The sequence below is a fragment of the Eimeria necatrix genome, genomic scaffold, assembly GCF_000499385.1.
Source record: "Eimeria necatrix Houghton genomic scaffold, Enh_scaff17, whole genome shotgun sequence".
Taxonomy (NCBI): Eukaryota; Apicomplexa; class Conoidasida; order Eucoccidiorida; family Eimeriidae; genus Eimeria; species Eimeria necatrix.
In genome coordinates this window covers 62,249-86,178 of record NW_013655030.1, presented here as the reverse complement: position 1 = coordinate 86,178, position 23,930 = coordinate 62,249, and the positions used below count along the sequence as shown (strand labels likewise).

The following is a 23,930-nucleotide window of genomic DNA, read 5'->3' as shown; positions in this document are numbered from 1 at the left end:
GATGCCCCGGGCATCTAATTCGGTAGTATTTACATGAAGGAAGAAGGAAACCAGTGTAGCTGCTTTTTACATCTGCCTTTATAATGCTGTAGAATGGTCCTCCTCTACTGAATTGAGGGCCGATTTCGGTTACTTCGTACAGCGGGTCATCAGTGCCCGACGCGATCAAGTGAGCGGCAGGTCACTGCACAGAGGTCACTGGCAGGAATACTGCTGCCTTCATTTACCCTTATTTGCTTATGCTGTTGTTTTTCTTACATTAGAGGCCTCAAAATCTGAAGTGCTAGAGTGGGCCACATCTCACAGGTCTCGGTATATGAGGCCGTGGGGTGCGTTGTAAACCAGATAGGGCCTTCTAGCAAGAAATCCGGAGCTGCGTGGGGGGTTGGAATTAATGAAGCTCAAAAGGCAGGTATCATAGTTCATGAAAATAAAACTGTCCCAAGTATAAATCTAGGGTGCGGAAGCTGTCTGCTGGTGATGTTTCCGGTCGTTTCTGGCTTTGCTGAGGGAATTTTGAGCTGTTTCCGCTCCAGTTTACCTAATGCTGGTTGGTTTCAGGCGGTGTGCATCGAATCATTTCCGCATGTGACGACACAGCACGAAGATGACATGTGAAGAGCCGTCGTCACGTGTCAAGGTTTTTGTCCGGCTGAGGCCGTTATCCGCCGAAGAAGTCTGAGCCAGTCCCTACTAGCATTCAGCAAACACAAAATATCGTTTTTACTCATGTGGTGTAGCTACTGAATACAAATATTGAAGTACTTGTCCATGCTGTTGGCGACTAGCAGAGCGATGAGCAATGCCAGTGATACATAGAAAAGAATCCAAGTTCATATTGTACTGCAGTTCCTCCATTCGAGCCACTGTGTATCCAAACTGTGCTAAGGAAGCTCGTGGGATACAGTGCGCTTGGACAGTCTCTCCAAATAAGAAGGAGCTGTTCCTGAGGCCGTGGCCTGAAGGGCAAGAGTCTTGCAGGTTGCGATGCATGCCCAGACTGTCCTTCAGCGGCTGTTTCGATTCCCACGGTCCGTCAAATCAAAAGAGCTGCGAGTGGTGTAGAGAAAAACCAAACACTTTTGTGGAAACGCTAGCAACTGGGGCTTTTGGTCCCTTGCTCGAAACCTATCTCTTGGTGGCAAGGGCATTCACCACGAAAAGTAGCATACTGCTGTGTGAATACTTTTCCAGATGACACGGGAGTTGTATACAAGCAGGCAGCGCTCCCTTTGGTGCAGAAGGTGCTTGAAGGTAAGAGAAATGACCTGTTTTGGCAACCCACTTAATCCCCACTGCGTTTCCCTCAGAAGGGAATCTGCTAATATTTCGTAGCCTTGCAGTCTACAAGTTTCTGCGCTGCTTTCTAGCAACTACTTGAAATGCCATTTGCCTGAAATAATCATTATTTTGTCTAGGAAGACCGAACATACACTGTGCTGAGAAAGTACTGGTGTGGTGGTGCGTCTTCAGGGACTGATTGCTGCTTACTAGCGTACGGCCAAACAGGAAGCGGGAAATCATACAGCGTTTTCGGGGATGCATGCGATGAAGGTATTCTCATGCGTTCCATGAGAGGTGAGACGACGCGCATGCTGGATGCTCTCCTCTTGCAACTTGAGAATAGGTGTGAGGATGGCTCGTCTGGAGCACCGGTTACTTTTCAGACATCTTCAGGTTCATTGAAAAGCATGAGAGGCAAGATTTTCACAGTGCAGAAGGTGTCTCAACCCTGGTGAGCCCTCTAGCCCCTTTTGAAGCCCTCCTGGGCTCCATTTTTAGCCTGCTGGACTACTGCATTAGCATTCCCCAAACTATTGCTTTGATAAGCGGAATTTCTTCTCGTTAACAGTCCGCACCTAGACGTTTATAAATTTTTAAACTTGTGTTATGTACTTTCTTGTATGCACTTCTTTTGTGGCTCTCTTTAACTCAGCATTATGAAGTCCGCGTATCTATTGTAGAGGTCTATTTGGAAAAGGTACATGATTTGCTGCGGCAAGAAGACTCAAGCAACGGAATGAAACCCCCCAAGATGCGTGTGTGTAAGACACAGTCGTTACTTTTAGGATTGGCGGGATTGGAGCAATGAAGCAGTGTTATGATTTTGTATGAACATAAGAAACACTTGCAGCGCCGCAACCGTCAAGTGAAGCTGCATAGAACTCCAGCTGCGCCTTCCTGCGTCAAAACGGCTTGTTGCTGGGTTTGCGGGGAACCTTAGGTAAAAGAAACTCCCCACACCGGAGTATTTCATGTGGAAAATCTCTGCGAAGTGACTGTGATGAGCTGTGAAGAACTGACTGAGATCCTGCGTCAGTGAGCGACTGGGCAGCGTGGTGCTTGGAAGACTAGGCGTTAGATCGCAGCATTGTCACTTTTTTCGAAGTGAACCAGACTGATGGCAGCCTTAACAAAAGGAAAACTGCAGAACAAGGATGTGTTCTTTGTACCTGGGCCCACAGGTGTGAGAAAAGACGAAAGGTGGCCTCTACAGACCATAATAGCAATTCATCTAGGTTCGACATATGTTCGCCCTACTCCTGCATCGCTTGTTGCTAAGCAGCTCTGAGTATATAGCCACACATCAGTCAGCACTCAGTCTATCAGAAAAGCAGTAATTTTTTATCTTTTTTGGGCGCAATCCACTGACGGTTCTGCAGATCGCACGTTGCAGTTTTTACGCGGCTTGTTGTATGGTCGGATTTGTGGTGCATGGGACAGCTGAGTCGAGTTGAGCTTGGTAGCAGCTCCCTCACCCTTGTGGACCTTGCTGGAGCAGAGCGAATGTCTCGCTGCCCTGCAGCTCTGCTCCGTCAGCCAGAAGATGCAACTGACATCAGGACGAAGAAGGTGAGCCCTCCATCGTCTTGGGTGCAATGCTAATATGGGCTGGGTGCGCAGCTTACTAATGTTGGAAGCGAATGGGCTGCAAAGGGTTGCTTCATGAACAGCAGATGCGCATGGCGGAACATTCAGTTGTGACGGGATCAAATGTGCTTCGTTTTAGCTTCGGTGCGCCGAGAGTACAGTAATCAACAAGTCCTTATTCTTCCTCAGGTATGATTGTCTGAAATGATGCGTAGGCTTGTATAGTGTAAATGTCGTTTGATCCCCTGCTTATTCTACATCTTGGACCATTTGTTGTTCCGTTAATCTACAGCCTCTGCTTTGGGTCACTCGTTAAGCAAGAGGAACGAAGACGTGGGGAGGTACGACTGTGGTGAGAATGCCGCTTATCAGCTAGCACACAGTAAGTCTCCTAGTGACTATACCTATATAAGCCAACAAGCAGCTGATGGCTACCTGCTCTCTCTGCAATCTGCAGGGCACAGCCAACACAAACGGCATGGGCATGGCGGGTTCAGACGTCCCAATTCCCTACCGCTATTCGAATCTCACTCGCATTCTTGCGGTGTGTCAAAAAGCTTGCATATGGTGCCGCTGTCTGACAGGAGTTTGCGCTTTCTCCCAACTTACCGCAAAACTGCTTTTATCTTTCTGCAACAGCGGGATTTAGTCAGAAGTATTTGGACGGATGCCCACTAATTTTAAGCTCTGAACACTTGTGCGTAACTGGAGTGAGATGGGCTTTCGCATGCAACGACACATTTAATGGTTGTGGCATTTTTTCAGAGGAGCCTTCACAGCGATGCAAGCATTGTGCTGTTGGTGACAATCAACCCCGCAAGCACCGCTACTCAACTGTCGCTACATGCAATCGACTTTGCCCAGAGAGCTTCTTGTCTCCGAGAGAGGCCAATCAAGATAGGCGCCACCACTACGAAGCAGTTTCTATTGAAGCAGCATGAACTTTTAAAGGAGTGAGACAAATACGCTTGCTGGACACACTTCAGACCGTTGGTCATCGTGATAGACAGCGTCGAGAACGTTAGCATCACGGCAGTGGCTGCTGGCACTGCGTTCTGGGCATGTAAATTCAGGCTGAAGAAAGCTGCAGAAGGCCTGAAGATGGTGGTGGGTACTTCCAGTTGACCACCGATGTAGTGTACTAAGCGTCTGACAAAATCAGAAAAGCAAATTCTTCAGTTTTGCTTCAAGCATGTGCCGAAATGCGTGAGTGCAGCAGCTGCCCAGAGCTTCGTGTCACAGCCCAGAAGAACTTCGAGAGGCCCTCCATTTACAGAGAGAGCTGCAACATCAAATGGAAAGACTAGATGCCATTCTATCTCGGAAAACGGGGCTATGCTGCACCATGTTCCCTACGGAAACGCTGGCTGTTGAGAAACTCGAACACCTAGTTGTGAAGGAGACACAATCGGGAGAAAAAAGTATCCGTTCTGCATGCACATCGACATGCCGAGGACCGCCTTGTACTCACCCACGACACGCTAGTCACGCCGAAGGGATTGAAAAGCTAGTATACACAGAAGCAGCACCTCCCACTCAAAATTGGCGTGCTTCACAGAACTCATGCTGCCGAGGCGAAGTAGCCCCCAGCTGGTTGTATTTCCGTGAAGGCACAGAAACTCGGCAGCAAGGTTTAAAAGCCATGCGTTCCTCAGAACTTTCCGCCATAAACAGAAAAGGACACAGGGAAAAGAGACTTTCGAGTAGCAAGTGTATTGAGCTAAACTCTCGCATTAAAGCATATTCTACACGACTCCCTCCCCAGCAACAGCAAGAGCAGGCTGCCCTTGGGATGATGCAAAGCACCGCCAGCATACCGTCGGTAGGACTCAATCCCTCTGAAGAGGCTTCGTCGTCGCTCGTGAGAATGGAAGTTAGCGGGACTCAGGTACAAACGAAGTTGCAGCAGCCAGAATGTAAGATCTTCCAAATGAGCTGTTTGTCTAAACTTTGCTCGGAGCGTAAGCAAGAAAGGATAGATGGAAAGACCGACTCCTCTTTTGTTGACACAACAGAAGGTAAAATCCCAGTTGCGGAAATAGTTACGTCGGGATCTTCAACTCATAGCACTGAGGCATCGGCATGTACTGCCTCCTACCAGCCTGGGCAGGGCGTTCTCGAGTACTCTTGTGCATCAGCCACAGCTTCGACATGCGGTGCAGTGAACCAACGCAGTTTCGGAGGCAGTAGAGCATGGCAGTGGAGACCTGGCGTAACCACTTTGCAGGCCCAGTGCTCAAGTTTGCACGGTGCTTCTCTACGAAAGCGACATAGCCCGGTTGGATACAGCAACCAACAGAGCCCAGTGCAAATCATCTTGGTAGATGGGCAACTGCCTCAACAGCAAGTGCCACAACAGTGGGCTGCACAGTGGCAACAATGGCCACAGCGATGGCATTCGCCACAACACTTACCTTTTCAAGAGCTCGCAGTGAAGCACGTTCAAATGCAGCGACAGGCTGCGGGAATAGGATGCATCGGTTACCCTCATATTGTCTGCATGCTTCCTCAATATATGCCTAAATCGTGGGTCTCAGTTGTCGTTCCCACGCCGCATTTCTGGAGTCGTTGGGAAGGTGAAGGTCAACTCGAAGAGCTTTTTGCCGGACAACCAGGGGCGCTCCTTCCTACCGTTAAAAAGTCCGTTCATGACGAATGTACGCGACATCCTTTTTACCCCTAATCCGTTCCTGGGACGAGATAATACTTCATGAGACAAGAAAACCCACAAAATGCTAATTGTTTTGAGATTCCACTGTTTTTATGAAACGGTTGTGAGGCTTCACTGCGAGTTGTTCGGCAGCAATGTCTCTACTGCCTCTGGGCTTGCATGTGGATGTATCCAACAAGCAGGCTTTAAAATATTGTCATGTCCCCACACTCTCCACTTAGGTATTGCTGAAAAACATTTTTACTAGCCGCCTCACGAAACTGTATTGCTAGTAGAGAATGCATACACGAAAGAGCTGCCGCTAAAGTAACGAAGCAACGCAGGGTACAGGAAGCTACTAGGTAGAAAAGCTGTTTCAAAAAGAAATCAAAACAGATGCTTTGAAACTAGATTTGCGCAAAACTGGCACTTAGTGGCAAGACCGCTCAATATCCAGAAACAGAGACTTTAGGTGGGCAACAAGCTTTGGATCCTCCTGCCAGAGGACGTTCTGCCGCATGAATAGGAGCATTTTGTGTAGCTGGGATCGCCTGCGACACGCAGAATCTCGCAAATCAAGCCAAATATTCCGCCCTGTGCAAGCGTATGCCTTACAGTAAGGTCCCTATCAACTCCAAGCAGCTGCTCAAGCTCTCCAATCTCACCTTTCAGTAACACGGGCCTGTGAAAACCATTTGGTATGTGCAGACCGCCGTTTGCTGATGGAAGGGGCTAGCGGACCCCAAAGAGGGCCCTGAAATGCCAAAGTCGCCTTCCAGTGCCTCATCGATTCGGGCTCAGCTGAACTCAGCTTTGATGTGGTGGACTGATCCTTTGCCCTCCAGACGTCTCCTACCGAAGCTTTTTCATCGTGAAGCTGGGGCACATCAGGGGGGATCATGGAACGGCAAACCAGTTCTACTGGCGGGGGGGTGAGAGTTCGAGTAACAAAGGAAGCACCTGCCAGAGCAGTGTTCAGTGGTGATTGACGAGTACCTGCCTGCTGTCGCAATTCCTGTTGCCTGGATGTATCAGCGGCTGCAAAACCGTGCATCGCTGTATGCATCTGCCCAAACCCCGCTGAATGAACTTTTAAACTGGAAGCCAGCCCTGAAGCTGAGCTGACAACCCTGGGCATTTCCTTTGGGATCCCCACGTCCATGCAGTGGCAGTAGAAACCTAGAGTAGCCTCAAGCATTTTGCCGTGGTTCGCAGCCTCTACTCTGGTGCCAGGATGGACAAACCAGTTATGAGGGACAAAGGAAGCAGTAGCGTCGGGGGTCTGCTCCCGACAGCTGCGCTGCTGAGGCTGAAAATCGCGCGACGGTCCCAACAGGAGCGTCTCGATCGCGTTGAGGTTCCGCGTCAGGAAATAAACATACTCAACAACAAACACGCCGCAGTCATATCCATTCTGTTGGCGTGGAGTGTGCAAGGTGCAGCTAACGCCATCGTGCCAACAACAGCTCTCTGTGCATAATTCCACCTCCTGCCCACAGTTCATCTCGCCCCCACAGCGATGCTCGAATTCCTACAGGACACTCAACACATAAAGAGCATAGCTTGGGTGTCACCTCATCCCAAGCTCTGGGTAGCAAAGCCTACAGAAAACTCAGCAGTTTTCACTACTTAACAAAATGAACCTGGATGGTGATGCGACGAAGTGCACGCTCCTCCACATTCATCCCGCGAGAATGCTGTCGTCACTATCTTAGGCTGTCTCTTCTTACGTGTCGTAAAAATCTCTTTAATCGGCCTCGACTGCGATCAAACACGCTACGTAGGCCCATGGAGTCAACGTAAAACAGTCGAGCCTTCGCGCGACATCCTCTGTGTGTGTGAGGGCCCTGAGTCTTTAACGGGGTAGGTAACTCGACCGCTTGGTGCTGTACAACGGGCGGTGGTGCAAGTTTTTCTGCTAGGGCACTGCTGACGGGCCTTTCTACGCCAGCCTGCTGCGCATGCATGCCCGGTGAGAAAGACAGCTGGAAATTTCTTACAGACCTGTTAGCTTCAGGCTTACACTTTACAGTTACAGCAGCTGACCTAACAGCCTTCTCTCCTCCGCTCTTTTGCGTTGGGTTGAGAGCCCGCCAGGGACAAACGACGACCGCCAAGCTCCAGTGCTGGTGCTTGTGATGAACGGGAATAAAAATGAAGTCCTTCCGCGGAAGGGGAGTGACTTCTTTTTTGAGCCACCTAGTCAGACGGCTGTGCGCCTCGATTTCACATCTCTGTCCCATGAGCGCGGAGAGAAAGAAAGTATTGCAAATGTGCACACGAACCCTCTCCTGAGGCGTCAAAATCTGCAACCGTACACAACAGGAACAAAGTAACGACTGTAACAACTGTGTGTGTAACAAGGAGGAGCACACGACAAATGGTTGGGCACAGATATCGTGAAACTGCGGAAAGCAGGAAGGCAAAATGTGAAGCGCCTGCTCGTACGCCCCAAAAGGACAGCCAAGTGCAAAACTTCGACATAAGAGCGGGTAGGGGCACACAACAGGTGGCAATTGATGCCAGCGCACCAGGCGATCAACTTTAAAGTTTAACAAAGCACATGCACATGGCAGTCGGTCTCCTTGGCCAACTCAATTAAGAAGAAAAAGTGCAAGCGTACATGGTTAACGATGAATCCAAGGCAAAAGTCAATTATGGTATCGTCCAGGAACTCCTTATCACTAAGGCGCCGCAAAGTCTTGTCATCCAGAAGTAAGTCAAAGGCTGGTGAGGTGACCGCTGTTGCTAGTCGTTTGCCTGCTCGTCCTGCGAAAACTTCTCCCGTAATATTTGCCTTGCAAGGCGCAGATCTACTGGGCTCCAAGCCTGCAGCAGACCCAGACTGCAAATGCCTCCTGTCTACCCGCTCTCCCTGCTCCGAAAAATGTTCAGTCGTCCGAAAATCCCTAGCTCTCCACGAGGACACCAGAGCCTCTAAGGATAGGCTGTAGATAGCGCTTCTGCTCCTGCGCATAGCTTTCCATGGCCCAATACTCCTCAAGACGAACTCATGCAACACCTCTGAGATGCGAAGGACAAGTTCTGTTACTCTCTGGGAACGATTCCCTTTGAAATGCGCGTCGTCTTCATGATCGTGAGAGCCGGACTGTTTTCTAATGCAGTTCGCAAAAAACATGGAGAGATTTCCGACGTCCACGGGATCGCCAGCTGACTCTAGACCTCCAAGATTATATAGTGGGGGAGCTGCTACGTCTGAGGGAAGAATAACCTTATACAGCGACTCCAAATCACCCCTGCAGCCACTAGGATATTCGCTTTCAAATAATTTTATCTCTGTGCTGCTGCCGTGGGCCCCGCTTCCTGCAGGACCTGACACTTTCATGTCACTCTGCGCAGAATGCGGCTCAGTAGGGGCGCCTTTTCTGCCCTCATAGGTTGAACTTAAGCTTTCTTTTGCGGGGGCAGCTTGCAGTGACGGACCTACACATATGAGCAACCAAGGGCCCTTTCTTTGTGGAAGCTGCTCGATTGGCTCCCTTAACAAATCTCCAGTCGTCTGTTTTTCCACGGAGGGCCCCTCTGCCTTCAGCAAGGACCCTTTGCTGGTCTCTTGAATAGCAGCTCCCAAAGTGGTGGCGCCGGCAGCTGTAAGCTTCACACTGGCTTTGTTTTTGTTGGTATCTTTGGCAACAGTGGAAGCGCCAAGAAGCGACTTCGTTGTGGAATTACTACAGCAGCCGGTTGTGCAGCAATCGAGGCAGATGCTACACGCCAGCACGGATTGGTTCGCTGAGCAACTCAAAAGCTTTTCGAATGTCTCATCCACTACTGTTTCAGATGTTGGTGAGTGCCCATGCCGTCGTCTCTTCTGCCTTTTGCTGCACTTGTGGCCGCGCCGTGAGCTGCTATTGCACTCCCTCTTCGTTCTGGATGATAATCCGGAGCTGTGCTTGACACCGCTGGATGCCCGGTGCCGGCTATCAGCCTCACAGTCCTTTACCTCGTGAAGCTTTCTCGATGACCGACGATGGCGGCTGTCCTCTTTGTTGCAATCGACGGCACACGCAGTGGTGGCTCTGCAGGTGGAGCTGCTAGCACTGCTGCTAATGCTGCTCGTTTCCCCACTCTTGCTGCTGGTGCTACTCCCACCTCTTCCACCGTCCGCATGAGGGTTCCAACATCTAGAGCCGGTGCTGTGGGCCGTGGGCAACACAGCAGGGACGCCGCCACTACATGCCACCGCATGCGCACCTTCTGCGCTAGGTTGCCCTTTTTCGACGGACGACGCAACACAAGAGGCCTGTCCGCTGTCGAGCTCCAATGCCCTTTGCAGTATTTCACTGCAGTACAGACTCCGTGTACCAGAACTGCAAAGTTCTAAATAGAGAACAGGAACGTGAGGGGTGGCTCCAGCGGAAATGCAACGGGCGCACGCCTTGTGGCATTTCCTGCAGTCGAATACGTGGCTGCAATAACACTTTGATTTGGAAGCCGAAGTTCCCGCGCCGGGCAATTCTTTGCTTGGTTGATGCTCTTTTGGCGCTTTTTCTCCCGTTGTGTGGCACTCTTTACATTCGTTGATGGCAAGGGAACAAGAGGCGCTGGATTTGACAGACCCGTTGCTCGAATGCTGCCGCCGTTTCTTGCTGTTACTCTTACAGGTGACACTAGTGACGCGCAAGTTGGCACTACTGTTGCGACTGTCTTTGTCTCCCTTCATCTTGCAGGAGTCCACCTCAGCATCGCCTTGTGCCGGCTTGTGCGTCTTCAAGCGTGTCAGCTCGGCGTCTCCTGTAGTGAGCTCCGCTCCTAGAAAAGGCTTCCCATCCGTCACAATGAGAGCATTCCGCGGAGTGACGAAATGCCCATCTTTCTTGTTTTCCTCAGCTGATACTTTTTGGCTGGAGTGGGGAAGCTGCGATTTAGTCTTGGCAGTCGCAACACCCCTTGGTGATCTTGATCTTCTAGAGTGTCCCTCTCTTCTAGAGCTTCCATGATCCCTTCTGCTCTTCTGGCTCTTTTTACTATCGTTGGCCGATTTTGTTCGCTTGTCGTTGGTTCTATTCTTGGTTCGTCGTCTGTGCTCCTCACTAGCAGTTCCACTACTGATTGCCTTTCCCGTGGCTTCTCGATCATCACAGCTTCTGTAACTAACTTCACTGCTCGTTTTGGATTCTCTATATTCTGTGGCTTCCATTCCGGTAGCAGTCCTTGCGGTAGTGGTAGCATCCGGATAGCCTCTAGTAGCAGATGGATCTCCAGCTGCCAATTGAGCAGGCTGCATCATGTCAGTAAGTGATTCACCGGGAGAAGCAGAAGCAGCACCATCCCGAGCGGGTGAACTAAACGTATCTGGCGCAAGAACATTCGTCGCGTCCGTGTCACCAGTGAGGACAAACGGCTTGCGGTTTCTGGGAAAATCCTCGCCGAAATGCTTCTCCTGAGGATTTTCTTCCCTTGCGCATGTTCTTGTATGCCTCCTGTCTTTTGCTTTCGCATCGTGGCTTGCTCTAGACTTACTACTGCTTTTGTTAGGGCAGAGACGAATCTTCCTACTGCTACAGGCGCATCTGCACGAGCCTTCTTGCTTGTCCCCCTGTCCAATGTTTAGGAAGCTTGGGCAAGAAGTCCCAGCGTAGAGTTTCAGGCATTTTAAAAAGGAGATAGACTGCTGGGGAAAGTTAAGAAGCCTCTCCAGTCGGTCTTGAACAGGCAGTGCAATTGTCTCGCCATACGAGTGGCTGCAATCGTTTTTCTGCTCATTTGCCGAGGGCGAATAGGGCTGAGGCAGAGGCCTCCACAGATCGAGCGAAACGACGGCCTCTTCACGACGTACTTGCAGTACCAGGAGGCAGTTTGTGAGGCTGCCGTCTCCCTGGGGTGCATGCTCTGTTGTGTCGTTCTCCTTCGTTGGTGTTGCTGACGCATTTTTACCAATACACGGCTGCTGCTCGTGTTGTTGCACAACTGCGTGCTCCACTGCAGCCCTGCGTAGGGTTTCAGGATTAAGCAAACAGCAATGCCCATCCTCTCCAACCAGGGCAGCTGCCAATAAAATGAAAGCAGCCGTTTCCTGCGAAGCGTCAGCGCGAACCCCTTGGTGCGGTCCAGATGGAGAATAGTTGACACTCTCGCCATTTGTAGTTTGGGGAATTCGCTTGCAGTTTTCAAGCTCCTCCTCTGGAGAACCGCTCGGGTTTCCAGACCGATTTATCAAGGAAGAAGGCCCCTCCTCGTCAGAGGAGTCTTCGATTCGCACCACTTCTGCAAGCGCTGCAGCGGAAGCCTGCCTGCGCGTTACCCTTGGCGAGCTAATAATTCCAACTGGCTGCAGAAACGGTCTCTTTGACGGCCCATTGCCTGCCGAAACTGCTGCTATTGCTGTTGGTGATGACTTTGGACCTGGTGGTCCTGCAGATGGAACAGACTGCGCAGATGGCCAAATCGATGGAACTGCACATACAGCTGCTTCTGTTGAAAGCGGTGATGCTGGCGTTGGCGCTTCTGCACTTCTCCTAGTGCCACCAGCGGATATCGCTGATGGCCTTTGAACATCCTGCACTGCTGCTGAAGAGATGGTGCCGACAGATCCAACCCCCTGAGCGGCTGCGAGGGAATGACCGACAGAAGCAGCAGGGAGAGGCGAACAGGAATCACATGATCCAGCCATTCTGCCACATGGAAATCGGCTTGGCCCATCTGAGCAGCTTACCACGACCGAGTTGCGCTGTGGCTTAGCGGGGGATTTTTCTACTTTGTTAGGGCTGAAGTTGGCACTGCAGTGCTGTGCCGATGGCGCGCCCACTGGTGCTCGTTCTGGTGTTCTTGAGTCTGCCCTGAGGCTACAGTGGGTCAGTCGTGACCTGTTGACTTCCTGAAAACCTGAGCTTCCGTGTCCTGAAGTGTTGTGGCATGTTGGCATGCTGCTCTCATCCCCATGATCGGTACAATCTCTTGTAGACTGCTCTGGCCCTCCAGAGAAAGTTTCCCCCAAATTATGGCTTTCAGATGTGCAGCACTGCGGTGGCTTCAGTGCCCTATTTTTCAGTGTGGAATGGAAGCAGTTCAGCGGCCTAGCACGCACGGGGGCTCTTTCCATGCCAGAGAATACCCCTGAAATGCATTTCCCGTCGGAACGTATCTGCTGCGTAAGTGGGGTCTTTCTCGGCACGTGCAGTTCCTGAAACGGTTCCGGATTTTTCTGTGCTTCCGTACAATACTGTTTTTCATCATCGCACTGCGGGACAGCCCTGTTGAGACCGGCAACCAAACCTGAGTGTCGGCTGCGGCGAAGTAAATCCTCTCGTTGAACTTCTCCAGAGTAGTTCTTTAGGGAATTCAAGGGGAGTAGCTGGTTCGATTCCATAGCTCATTTGTCTTCCAGCTGGAATCTCGAATACAGCAGCTGCAGCGGTAGAGAATCCTCGGCAGAAGCAGTGGTCGCCCCATGTCTTCCCCTGTGGAGGTGGGGAATACGCTGAATCCGTTTTCCCCCTTCCACTGCTATGCACAGCTGTCCCCCCCTTTGTCGGAGAAAACTATGAGCTTTCCCATTGAAGTCAGATTCGTAAACGTGGCGACACCAGAAGCCGCCGGCGCCGCTGTTGCAGAGGGCACTTTGGAATGTCGAGGTTCGAGAGAAGCGATGGACACATTTAAGAAGCTCCAGCTGCTCCCATGTAAAGCTCTGTTTCGTGATATTTTCGCCCGCTGGATATTGGTCATTTGCAGGTCTTGCCCGAGCAGGCACCAAAAGATAGAGGCCCCTAAAGACAGTGGCACATAGAGTACAATAAGAGAAATGTGCACACTTCAAAATACAAACTGAAGTGTATTAAACTTTAAGGGATACCCGTTAGCGGCAGCAGCTTGCAGGCTCGAAGCCCGAAGAGTGGCTGTGGGCTGGGGCCTCAACAGTGGCCCCAGGAAGCCTGCAAAATGCATATGGTTCCATATCAACAGGAAAAATCATGCATGCAGCATACTAAGCCACTCATCGACATTTTTAAAAATAGAACAAATTATGGCTGAATAACCCCGCAATTAATTCCCAAGATTGCACACACGCAACACCTAGATTCAGGAATAACCCCGTAAGTAAGTTACCCATCAGCGGATACTACATTATTTATTGTAGCGCTCTCTAAAGGTTCCTCCCGTTCTAGAATTGGTGCGTGACCAGTTTCAACCCTCCTGAGTAGCCAATCAAGTGGATACGCGTTGCACTGGGACAGCAGCCACCCTTCCCCGAGTACGGGTTGTCCACCGCGTTTTCTAGTGGCTGTAGATCGCAGTTGCTGCCAATTAAGAAACTTCCTGTTCCGGAATGCCGACTCTCCAAAATTTTGCAGGGAAAATTTAGTATATTGTTTGCGGCCTGCCGCACCAGGTACGAACTTGCGGAGCTTAAGAGAGCCTTTTGTGGCTTGAATATGTAAGTAGCTGCTCAGTGTGAGGTACAGTAATTCCATCGTTCCACAGAGGAAGTATTTCGTCTCAAACTGAAGTCGTCAGCTGTAAGCCGGGGTCACTTGTGTGTAGGTAGTTTTAGCGAGGAACGCCCAATGGCCTCACCGTGATATACCAGCATCCCCGTAACACACCGCTAGGAGGAAGACCGTGATGAAGCGATAGAATGAGAAGCTAACGCGTGTTTGCCCACGGAGAGCAAACATGAGAAATGACAACTACCCACTCACTGCTCCACAGTAAATAATATTCTTCATTCCCCCTACTGCCGTTCGTGATTGATAAAGTTGTTCTTGGCAAGTGCTTTCGTAGTCGCTCTTGCTTGGCTATTTTAAGAATTTCTACAGTGACAGTTACAAATGGCTGCATCCAAATATCGCACAGTGCCTTGGACCTACAAACCAATGAAGTAGAACCGAAGACCAAACTACTTATTTTTGCTGCAATATTCAGGGAGACAATACCGCTTGAAACGCTCCACTTTTCGCAACATAGAAGTTCATGAATAGCATCACATGGAGTTAGGCGCCGACGGCTTCTGGAATTAAGCCGAGGGCAAATCAGGTGCCCATTCGTACGAGTGGTGCCGGATGAGCACGATAGAAGTCAAACTACGACATTGTTTAACTGCAACGAATCTAATGTACTCTGTAGGAGCCTCAATTACTGCAGCTTTTGCTACTCGACTTCCACTCGAACTGCTACTCAGGAAGTGTTCTTCCTTTCCATTATTTTCGTTACAAAGCATAGAAGTATTGTTATCTCTCGTCACTACCTCGAAGCTGTGTTCATGAGGTAATTTGCTCTCCTGCTGACTTCCTTAGATGTGGCAGCCGTTTTCCACGCTTCCTCACCGCAGTTGGCCCCTGCTTCGCCGTTACCCGCAAGCTCCACAGGAGGCCAATACGTTACCGTCGATGGCTGATGGGCCAGTAACCAGCAACCTGAGCGATCCATCACGGGTCACTACAGAGCCACCTGCTATCCGCTTGGCCGATATAATCACCAAGACCCTACATATGCTGGATAATTTTGTGTTTAATAAAAAGAGCCCCTCCTAGGGATAGCCTTGAGCACGTATTAGCCATACAACTATTAAAGCCCTTCGCATGTATCAACCAAACAACTACCATGGTTATCTCTATAAAAAGGAACCTTTGAATACACTTTAGCTCTTATGAATGAGCCATTAGCAGTTGAACCCTAAAAAAGGTTTTGCTTAGAAATGCAAGGCGCAATCGTCAAGAGAAATATAAGAGAAATATATGGGTGCTTGCAGGACCAACCAGTTTCCTATCGTCGCCATCTCACTCCCAACGACCCCATACAATGTCCATTAAGACCATCGTTTCATGAACATTGCCTGTACTGATGCCCAATGAAGTGTGAAAGCATTGCATTCGACTGTAGCCTAAACTTCTTTAGGATGAATTTGCCTTCGTCTCAGAGAGCAGCGTTGCTCTACTGCCTTTGTATATCCCAATTGGTAGCTTGTTGACCCTATTCTGTAATGACGTAGTGGCGCCTCATTTGCTGCAGTCAACTGAACTCTTGATGGGAAGTATACTCTGCTAGAGTTTGTTCTTGCACGAAATTTCGAGAAGATTCTCTTGTGCATCAGCAACAATACACAAAACACGAAGTAGAGTGGCCCTTCCCAAGTATCTCCCCCAAGCGCCAAAGCAATTTGCGCTCTCTCCAGAGCTGGCTGCTTGTTAAAGAATCTGCTTCGATCGTTGCTTGCGTGAGGATAGCATTTTAAACAACGAATTCATGTGCAGCAGGAGGTCTGTCCAGTACAGGAAACAAGTCGTGGACGGTTCTGCACAGTAGCCAAACACTTAAAATCAAGCAAGTACTGGACTACACAGTAACTAGCTTGCTAGCTTGTGACGCCTTTGCGAAGGTAAAGTACGCCACAGTTGCCGAAATGCTAACCGTGAAGCATCCGAATGCTCAGAGAGAAGTACTCAGTCCTTGAAGGACCTAAAAGCATGCTAAAAACATCTGGTTGAACGGCAAAAACCCCAGAGATACGCATCTGTAGAGGAGTTTGCCGAATGTGCGGACGACAAAATGTTAATAGCAGGGGGCTTCGGGAATAGCCAAATCTGCATCCCAACCTTCAAAAAGCTTTTTAAGATCCTGTAGCGATAGTCTTCCTCTTCGCCTGCTATCTTCATCTCCGCTTTCTATATCTGCCGAGCATTCCACATCACCAGAGCGGAGCGTGCTACGTGACAGGCGACCTTTCCACTCGATAAGTTCTTCCATTCGTTCCTCCACCGTCCGGGCACAGACAAAACGAAACACTGAAACAGGTTGATCCTGACAACACACGAGCGCGTGTACCAAAAGGCAGCTTACCAAGAGGATGACGCACACCGATACTGTGGAAGAGAAGCTCGTAGTTCGCATCTAGACGCATGGAGCAAAATTGTACACCATGTTGAACTAACTGGTGCGCAGACTTAAACTATTAAAGCAAGACGATGTGCAGGCTAAAAAGACTAGATGTGAGAAGGCAGCTTGCCTGTCCATACCGCCAGAGGCGCCGCATTGCCTGTTTTTCCACTTGAGGATTCCACCAACCATCGACAATGTAGCAGCGAGTTGCTTTGACAAGGTTAAGTCCTACGTTTCCTGTCTTTAAAGACAACAAGAGTATCTTTCCGTGCCCTGGAGGGGAAGAAGAATCAGTCTGGGCTCCCAAGGCTCTCTCAGTGCCACGTCGGGATGACGCAGGAGTGGCTACGCGAAGTGAAGCCTCAGCTGAGCCGTTCATGCAATTGAAGGGCTTCAGACTGCATTGACCCATAAACGGTCCCTCTTCAGTCTCGGTTAAATCTGCAGTAGACGTGTCCTCAGTAGTCCCCAGAGGTGACTCACCACCTAAGAACCACTTGACTGCGCGCTGTCTTGCCTCCAGGCCTAGTGTTCCATCAATTCGACGGTAGTTGTACAACCGGTTGGCTGAAACATTTCGTCTAGCTTCAGGCTTGCATCCCAAACGTGCGCCTTCTTTCTTAGTGTGGAGGCCGCCAATTTCGGTTTTTGCTGGCCCTGTCCTCGTGAAGGTGACACCCATCTCAATAACATCATCATCCGCGTCCACCTCTGTTGTGGTATTCGACAAATGAGTTTGCGAAATGGCGCGAACGGCCTCTGCACGTGCAAATGCCATCTCTAGGAGGTCAAGCATTGATGTCCACTGAGAAAAAATGACGCAGGACCTTCCCGCCGCAACATCAGCCTCAAGCAGCGCTAGAAGCAGCCGTATTTTTGTGCTAAAGAAGAAGGCATCGTCAGGGACATCCTGAAAAAGCTCTTCAGGTTTTCCACGAAGTGCCTTTGAAGCCGTGTCCAGGCTTTCCACAGGGAACGCTCCAGACGCAGTACGTGCTAAACACATTCCCCGTTTCAGATGTGACCCGTCTGATGATTGAACTTCCTTCCTGTCGTTTTTAGGTACCTTTTTAGCTTCAGCAGCTGCGATCAACTCACGATGCTTCCTTAGGACGACCTGCTTCCACCTCTGTACAGTGGCATTTGACCCTGCTGGCAGCAGCCGGATGTTCTGATTAAGAAACTTCTTGTTGCATGTTGGGCACGCAGCTGGTGTGCCGTCGCTGCTTTTCTCCAGCAGTGACAGACAGCTGACACATAGCAAATGCCAGCATGTTGTTAGCACCACTGCGTCGCGTGGCGGCTCATGGCAGACCGGACAATTTTCCAGTTTGCCGTCCAAGGCATCTTGAATGTACCTCCTTAAAACCGGATCAGAACAAGAATAGGAGGACTGTGACGTACCAAGGCAAGACCAAATCAGCGCAAAAACAGAGAAATTGCCCTTTGAAGCGTGGCAGCTAGCGCTTTGAAAGCAAATCCAAGGACGTGCAACAAATGTGGCTGACTCAGCGTACACTCAAAATAACTAGTACCTTTCGTTGTACATTGTTATACCTATACAGTAATTATGTCAGCGCACGACAACTGGAACGTGTTCAGTCTCACCGAAGGTATGTGAGGCTGTCCGGTTAAAGTGTCTTTGCTGCGGTATGCCGAAGTTCCTTGAACGGGGAGTACCGTGTCAATAAACTGCTGGCGTCGTTGTTCTTCACGATAAGATGGAAGCAACGGATGATTGCATGCCTGGCGCAGTCTTAGGAGGAATTGGAGGACATGCGTGTAATGCTGCAGGACTTGTCCACTCTGCACAAGCTGATCAAACTTTGCCTTCGTGTCTTCGAAAACAGTCTGGCCACACGAGCACGCCCAACAATTTAGCGTCAGCGCTCTGGAGTCCCGTAGCAAGAATGAAGTCATGATTGCGAATTGCATACACAGCCTTCGATTGCAAAAACTAGAAGTGCGATGAAGCTAGCACTGAGAAGGCCCACCGACCTGGTAAAAAAGACGCTCTTCATAGGTAAGTTGCAGTTTAAATGTATGAACCGTAAGCGGAGGGAGCGGTAAAAGTGGTTTCCCATCTTCCCCTGCCTGATCTCCTTGCCGTCGGAGCATCAAAGGAACTAAGGTGCTGCGCACTGTATCAATTGCCGCTCGCACCATCCCTGCAGCAAAGCATAAGCCACCTACCAACATTAGCATAACGTATGACGGGCCATTCGCTGTATCGCAGTCTGCCAGACGCATCGTCACACCTTTTTCCATTGGTTGAGTCACTTTCGCCTCCCACCAACGCCGGTCGCCCATAGGAGAAACACGGAGGAACTGAACGAGGGCAAAAGCGTCCCAAAGATCATTTTGCAGTGGTGTCCCGGTAAGTATCCAACTGAAAAACACCAATGGGCCTCACAATCAGAAGAATCGCATGTGGCGTTGCTAAGGAGTTGTCTTTGAGTTGATGCGAACTAGCCGACACATTGCAGGGGCAACTGTGGTGCGTCACCGTGAATCCGCCTTGACAGCATTGCATGCACGGTTGACCAGAGAAGCCGTGTTCTTTATCGCGTGACCCTCGTCCAGAATCACCCGCCGAAAACGGATGCTTGCTATGGGGCTCGCTGCAACGCATCCTGAATCCGATTTCAAAGCTGCCTGTGGACCACCATCCCTATCTGCCATCTCTACAAACGCGCGTTTCGCTAGGTGACGAAAGTCCGAAGCCAATGTCTGGTAGCTGGTCAGAACAATTGTGTGTGCAGCAAGCACTTTCGGATCGCGTGGACGAGCTGGGCCGTAGTACTGCAACACTGTCGCCACTCCTCTTGCCAGGTGCCTCTCCACCTCTGAATGCCATTGCCCAATAAGCGACAAAGGCACGACTATGAGCGTCCCTCCCTGCAGCAGTTTTTCTTTATCTCGCCTCAGCGTGCGCTGCAAAACTAGAGGATTCGGAGCCAGCAAACTGTTTCGCTTCAACTTTGTAGCAGGCTCATCTGTACTGTTGCCTCCAATGTCTCCGTCAGAACTTACAGAGACCGGTGATGGAGTGACCAAGGAGTCGTTGCACACTAAAGGCGGCGACGCTGGAGATGTATCTGATCCCGCAGTTTGAATTTCTGAGGGCTCAATTGGGCTTCTCACGGGATTTGCATGGCCTGATTTCGAAGACGGCCTTTCCTCTTCACGTGCATTGCATGTTGATGTTGCTAACCATGCAGCAGCACCCCTAGGGTCTCTCTCTTGAAACAAGCTGACGGCAATGAGGGCAAGGACCTGCACAGTCTTTCCTAAGCCCATGCAATCAGCTAGGATACCACCTTTCACTCGACCCGTCGTGTTGGGTTTCTCTATTGAAACAAGGCCTGAGCTTGTGTTCACGTAAAGATACCGCGGAACGAACACAGCCGCAGTTTTCGAGAGCCGTGTAGTTACCATGGGCAACGGGTGGTCACATTGTACTGAGTCATCGGCAAGCTGATGGGCGGTACGGGAAGGAAGGATGTACTTCCTCCACAGAGGGTCAAGCTCTTCCTGTGAATCTTCCAGGTCGATGCTTTGCTCAGATTCGCACCGCAGCATCCACCAAAGGCCCTGGGCTTGATATGGGCGAAGACGGGAAACAAAAACACTCGCTGGAGGGTACAGAGCACCCAGACAGGGTATACGCTTTCTCTCACGGTGCTTGTGATCTTCCACGGCCCCCTCTCCCAAAACCAACTGGCAGAGGACACCGCTTTTCTCCGCAGCTTCATCGTCATCACTGTCAAGCATGATGCCCTGATGGCTCTGCTCGCATCCCTCTTCCGCCTGCGCAGCTGCATAGGAGGTATTTTCCATACAGCTTTCTGTTGCTTCTTCTGTGTCGCTTTCGCCTTGGCAAGGTTCTCGGGTTCTCCTGCGTGCTCTGATATCTCCCAGAATCGCGCTGAGCTTCATGTCTTCGGTAGGACCAACAGTTGCCTTTGTTTCATTTTCTCGAGGTGTTGGAGAGGCGCCTACAGGCTGCAAGTCCACAAGTCGTATGAGTGCCGAAAGTGCCTGTCCCATAAGAGCTGGGAAGAGAACTTGATTTAGGCATGAATCTCCTCTGCGCCGAGAGAACAGAAACGTGACAAAGCCACCTTATTCCTCCACTGAAGACTAAGCGATGAGCTTAACTGAAGATGTGTACACGAGAGGCTCCTGCGAACTACGAAGTGCAATGGGAGGCCTCTATAGCCAGGAAGATGGAATCTACAGCCATTAGTACCTTTGCATAAGCGCACTCAGACGTAGTGCCTGCACGGTCATCTGCACAGTCATTCGAACAGCAATACTGCTGTTAACTGCGAGGCGGCGGGGAGGAAGTCTGTCTGGCAGCCAGCACACATTGGCCTGAAGGGTCCCACAAACAGGTCAACAGTTAACCAGTGTCTCCTGTCCCCATATGTACTGATGATAAACGGAATTTACAGAAGGAACAACAGCACAGGCCAGCATATGCAGTGGCATTACAGCCTTACTTTTACGGCTCCCACTAATAACAAAGCGGCCAAGGAGCTGGCCACTTCTCGGTCAAAACGTGCAGCCTCCCGCCCGTCGATCAGAAGGCGCAGGAAAGTCGTCTGCTCAGATATACTAGACAACAGATTATGAAAATCTAGCCCCACAAGCGGGCTACATACCCGAGAGCCTGATCCTCCTGTAAGTCCCTGCAATGCATCTGATGGAAGGGCTCCCGTGTGTGGGTACACCCGGGGGTCTCGAGCGCGGAGTTCCGGCTGTACCAGATGTTTCTGGTGTTCCAGGAGGACCGGGTCGTCAAGGTGTATATATACAATTCTGTAGCCTCTATTCGATGCTTTGACCTTGCGGAAGGCTTGTTGCGCCCCCACTTTTTGTGTATGTGGCAGTCGCATCTCCACCATCAAACTCAAGGGGTCCTGACACAAAAGAGCATCGGCATGCTGCCTGTCTTGTTCAGCCCAAATAATAATCGAGTGGAGCCGTTGTTGGTCTCTTCAGTTTGCTGCCATCACTGCGAAGAGTGAAGAGAAACTTCTGCTTCAATATGCATGTGTGGGAAGGAAAATCTGTTAAACGATCCAAGGGCTCACTGTGAGGCTCAGCTTGCTGATTGTGCCACTCGTGACTGTGCCGCTCGCCACACATTCCCCCAAAAAGAACGAAAAATCGCTAGGAAGACTGTTAACATCAGGGGCGAGATGCTCATTGAAGGAAACAGACGGTGCCAAGTTAGCAATGTCGTAGTTTTTCCTCTCCGACTTGCCTGCGCAGGGAGAACATCAACAAATTGTGCACTTTAGGCGCAGCGGGCCAAAAATACCTACCAATAGTCTCATGCATATCATTAACACTGAGTCAGCGAACAGCAAATCTATTTTATTCTTATTCCTTTCCATTTCCCACGGCATCTCGCTCAAAAAAGTACCTCACCAGGCGAGGCGCTCGGACTGCATCTGAGAGGTTCATCAGCTGCTGTTGCATCCTCATCTTCCGTTTCATTGGCTAGGTCTATCACAACTACTTGGCTTCGAGTAGCTGCTTCAGGACTTGATGCAGCTCCGTTTCTCAAAGCCGAGTTCATATTTCTCTTACTAAAGGCTTCAGCTTTCGGCGTCCCGGCCTTTAATTGATTCTGGGTGATATGTTCATCTCTTCGCGACGCAAACTCTGGGAGGCCCTCTGGGCGTGGTGAGTCTGAAGATGCCTTCTGTCGCTTCAAAGATCTCTGTCTGGTGAGATATTCATCCAAAGCTGCTTCCATGGAGCCGCAGCTGCGAGAGAGCCATTGTTCTGCCTCCTCGACACTACATCGTACAAGAGCGGAGAAACACGCCGCCTTGTCATTCTGGACTGGCGATTGCCCTCCATCTAAGTGCGGGTGTCGCATTGCAGATGGAACCTTGTGACACAATTCGGTCTAGCAGAGGAAAATGCACTGTGCAAGCATCGCGTCGTCATTCCATGGGCGACTCTCGACCTTGAACAATTTCAATTTCCTCCTTACATCGAATCCCACTATGTGTAAGTTCAGAAAGCCATCCATTGTATGCCGACGCGTACGTCATTTCAAGGCAAGGAGACACGGACGTGATGATTCTGCCGTTACTCTGGAGTGCAGTGCATAATAAGTTCGCAGAAGCATCGGCTCAACGAAAATATATTTCCGGAATTTCCTGTTCAGATCGTTTCGAGGAATATCGCTGGTAGCAGCTCTGGGAGGGGACCCACTCATGGTGGGGTTGTTCAAGGCTAGTGGCCCATGGCCCCCTTAGCAAAGTGCATTGAAAGATGCACGCATGTGCAAATTCTAATTCTCACAGCGTGAAAAATGTGGAGAAGGAAGAATTCTGGTTGAATGCCACAAGGATTTACCTTCCAAAATCACGCAAGTCGTTGCCTGATGTGGGGTGGTCGTTGGCTCCTTGACTACTTTTGGTAGAAGCGGAACTTCCGTAATGACGGATCAAAACAATAACACCACTTCCTCCAGATGCTTCGTGCACATTATAATAGTTGACAGTGGCGCCTGCTTCTACCGATTCTGGAACGCGGCAATGGTTGCACTGCGTCTTCATGACTCGTTAATCTTACTGCTTCATTTGTTCCAGATGCAGAGCTTGATTCCATCACCGTAACGTTAGTGTTCTTTTGACCCACATGGCGCTGATTTGGAGCTGCAGCAGCTTTGGAGACTATCACCAGCCTTCCAGGGAACCGAAGCGCTGTCCTAAAAAGAGCAAAATTTAGGCGCCTTTTACTGCCATGTCAGGTCAGATCTGCAGAACTGGAAGAGGAGCGTTCACATTGGCAGAGATCTGGGCGGGCTTCTGCGGGTATAGGACAACAAAAAAAGATTAGGTTTTCAGCACATATGCCTTAGTACGCTGTTTAGTGTGAAGGCTGACACAAATTTTACCAACGAAAGCTGATGTAGCGTGACGGAAAGTCTACAATGCACTGTTGTAACTGGAAAAGTTCTTGGTCGGTGCATTGGTTTGACTAATGGGGCACAACAGACCCCGCCCTACAGGCGAGGTATGGACAGGGGAAGCCACATTGCACGACTGAAAAGACTGCAAGGGGATCCCAAAATAGATCTAGTAAATCAATTAATTTTTTGCATGCTGCATCTGAGGCTGAAGGAGTAGTGTATCCGCCTAGATTACCACCTGGAGAAGCCCGTTAGGAGATTCCCGCCTAAGGTAAGGATGGCGGCTGCAGTAACAGGCTTCCTGCTTGATCGTCGTAGCGTATTTAGCGCGACGTATTATCTAGAAAAATGCGGCCAGCCGGACGAGCAGCGCCCGCACAGTCGGGACCCATGAACATGCGGAAGTTGCTCATAGTAAGGGGAAGTTGGTGTAAGCGTGTGTGTTTAGGCAGCGGCGCTGGCCACGCCCCAATAACGTGTTGCCTGTCGGCGACAGGCTTTCTACCCTTAGAGCTGATTATGTAGCCGAGGTGAGCTTCTGTTTAGCAAAGATGAGCTTGCAGGACTTGAGATATAGTCGATGTTTGACGAAGATGCTAAGCACCTTCTTCAGAAGTTTAACATATAAGG

General features: G+C 50.2%; 5 protein-coding genes across 5 annotated transcripts; 2 read left to right on the top strand and 3 right to left on the bottom strand.

Annotated features, from left to right (window-relative positions):
• Window positions 1-1,691: 1,691 nt before the first annotated feature.
• On the top strand, window positions 1,692-3,828 carry ENH_00022660 (hypothetical protein, conserved; the record flags this gene model as incomplete). The annotated part of the gene is made up of 5 exons (XM_013584556.1): window positions 1,692-1,735; window positions 2,785-2,853; window positions 3,164-3,212; window positions 3,329-3,415; window positions 3,637-3,828. 5 exons carry the CDS (start codon window positions 1,692-1,694, stop codon window positions 3,826-3,828), a joined length of 441 nt encoding a protein of 146 aa, XP_013440010.1.
• Window positions 3,829-4,165: 337 nt separating this feature from the next.
• ENH_00022650 (hypothetical protein, conserved) lies at window positions 4,166-5,554 on the top strand (the record flags this gene model as incomplete). The annotated part of the gene is made up of 1 exon (XM_013584555.1): window positions 4,166-5,554. The coding sequence occupies one exon, from the start codon at window positions 4,166-4,168 to the stop codon at window positions 5,552-5,554; it is 1,389 nt and encodes a 462-aa protein (XP_013440009.1).
• Window positions 5,555-5,951: 397 nt separating this feature from the next.
• ENH_00022640 (ulp1 protease family, C-terminal catalytic domain-containing protein, putative) lies at window positions 5,952-7,764 on the bottom strand (the record flags this gene model as incomplete). The annotated part of the gene is made up of 3 exons (XM_013584554.1): window positions 5,952-6,072; window positions 6,187-7,052; window positions 7,252-7,764. The coding sequence occupies 3 exons, from the start codon at window positions 7,762-7,764 to the stop codon at window positions 5,952-5,954; spliced, it is 1,500 nt and encodes a 499-aa protein (XP_013440008.1).
• A 308-nt stretch (window positions 7,765-8,072) lies between these two features.
• On the bottom strand, window positions 8,073-12,851 carry ENH_00022630 (Proteophosphoglycan ppg4, related; the record flags this gene model as incomplete). The annotated part of the gene is made up of 1 exon (XM_013584553.1): window positions 8,073-12,851. The coding sequence occupies one exon, from the start codon at window positions 12,849-12,851 to the stop codon at window positions 8,073-8,075; it is 4,779 nt and encodes a 1,592-aa protein (XP_013440007.1).
• Window positions 12,852-15,712: 2,861 nt separating this feature from the next.
• On the bottom strand, window positions 15,713-22,256 carry ENH_00022620 (DNA repair protein, putative; the record flags this gene model as incomplete). The annotated part of the gene is made up of 10 exons (XM_013584552.1): window positions 15,713-15,776; window positions 16,498-17,753; window positions 17,969-18,211; window positions 18,359-18,528; window positions 18,619-18,749; window positions 18,867-20,450; window positions 20,613-20,737; window positions 20,866-21,285; window positions 21,460-21,632; window positions 21,800-22,256. 10 exons carry the CDS (start codon window positions 22,254-22,256, stop codon window positions 15,713-15,715), a joined length of 4,623 nt encoding a protein of 1,540 aa, XP_013440006.1.
• Between the last annotated feature and the right edge of the window lie 1,674 nt (window positions 22,257-23,930).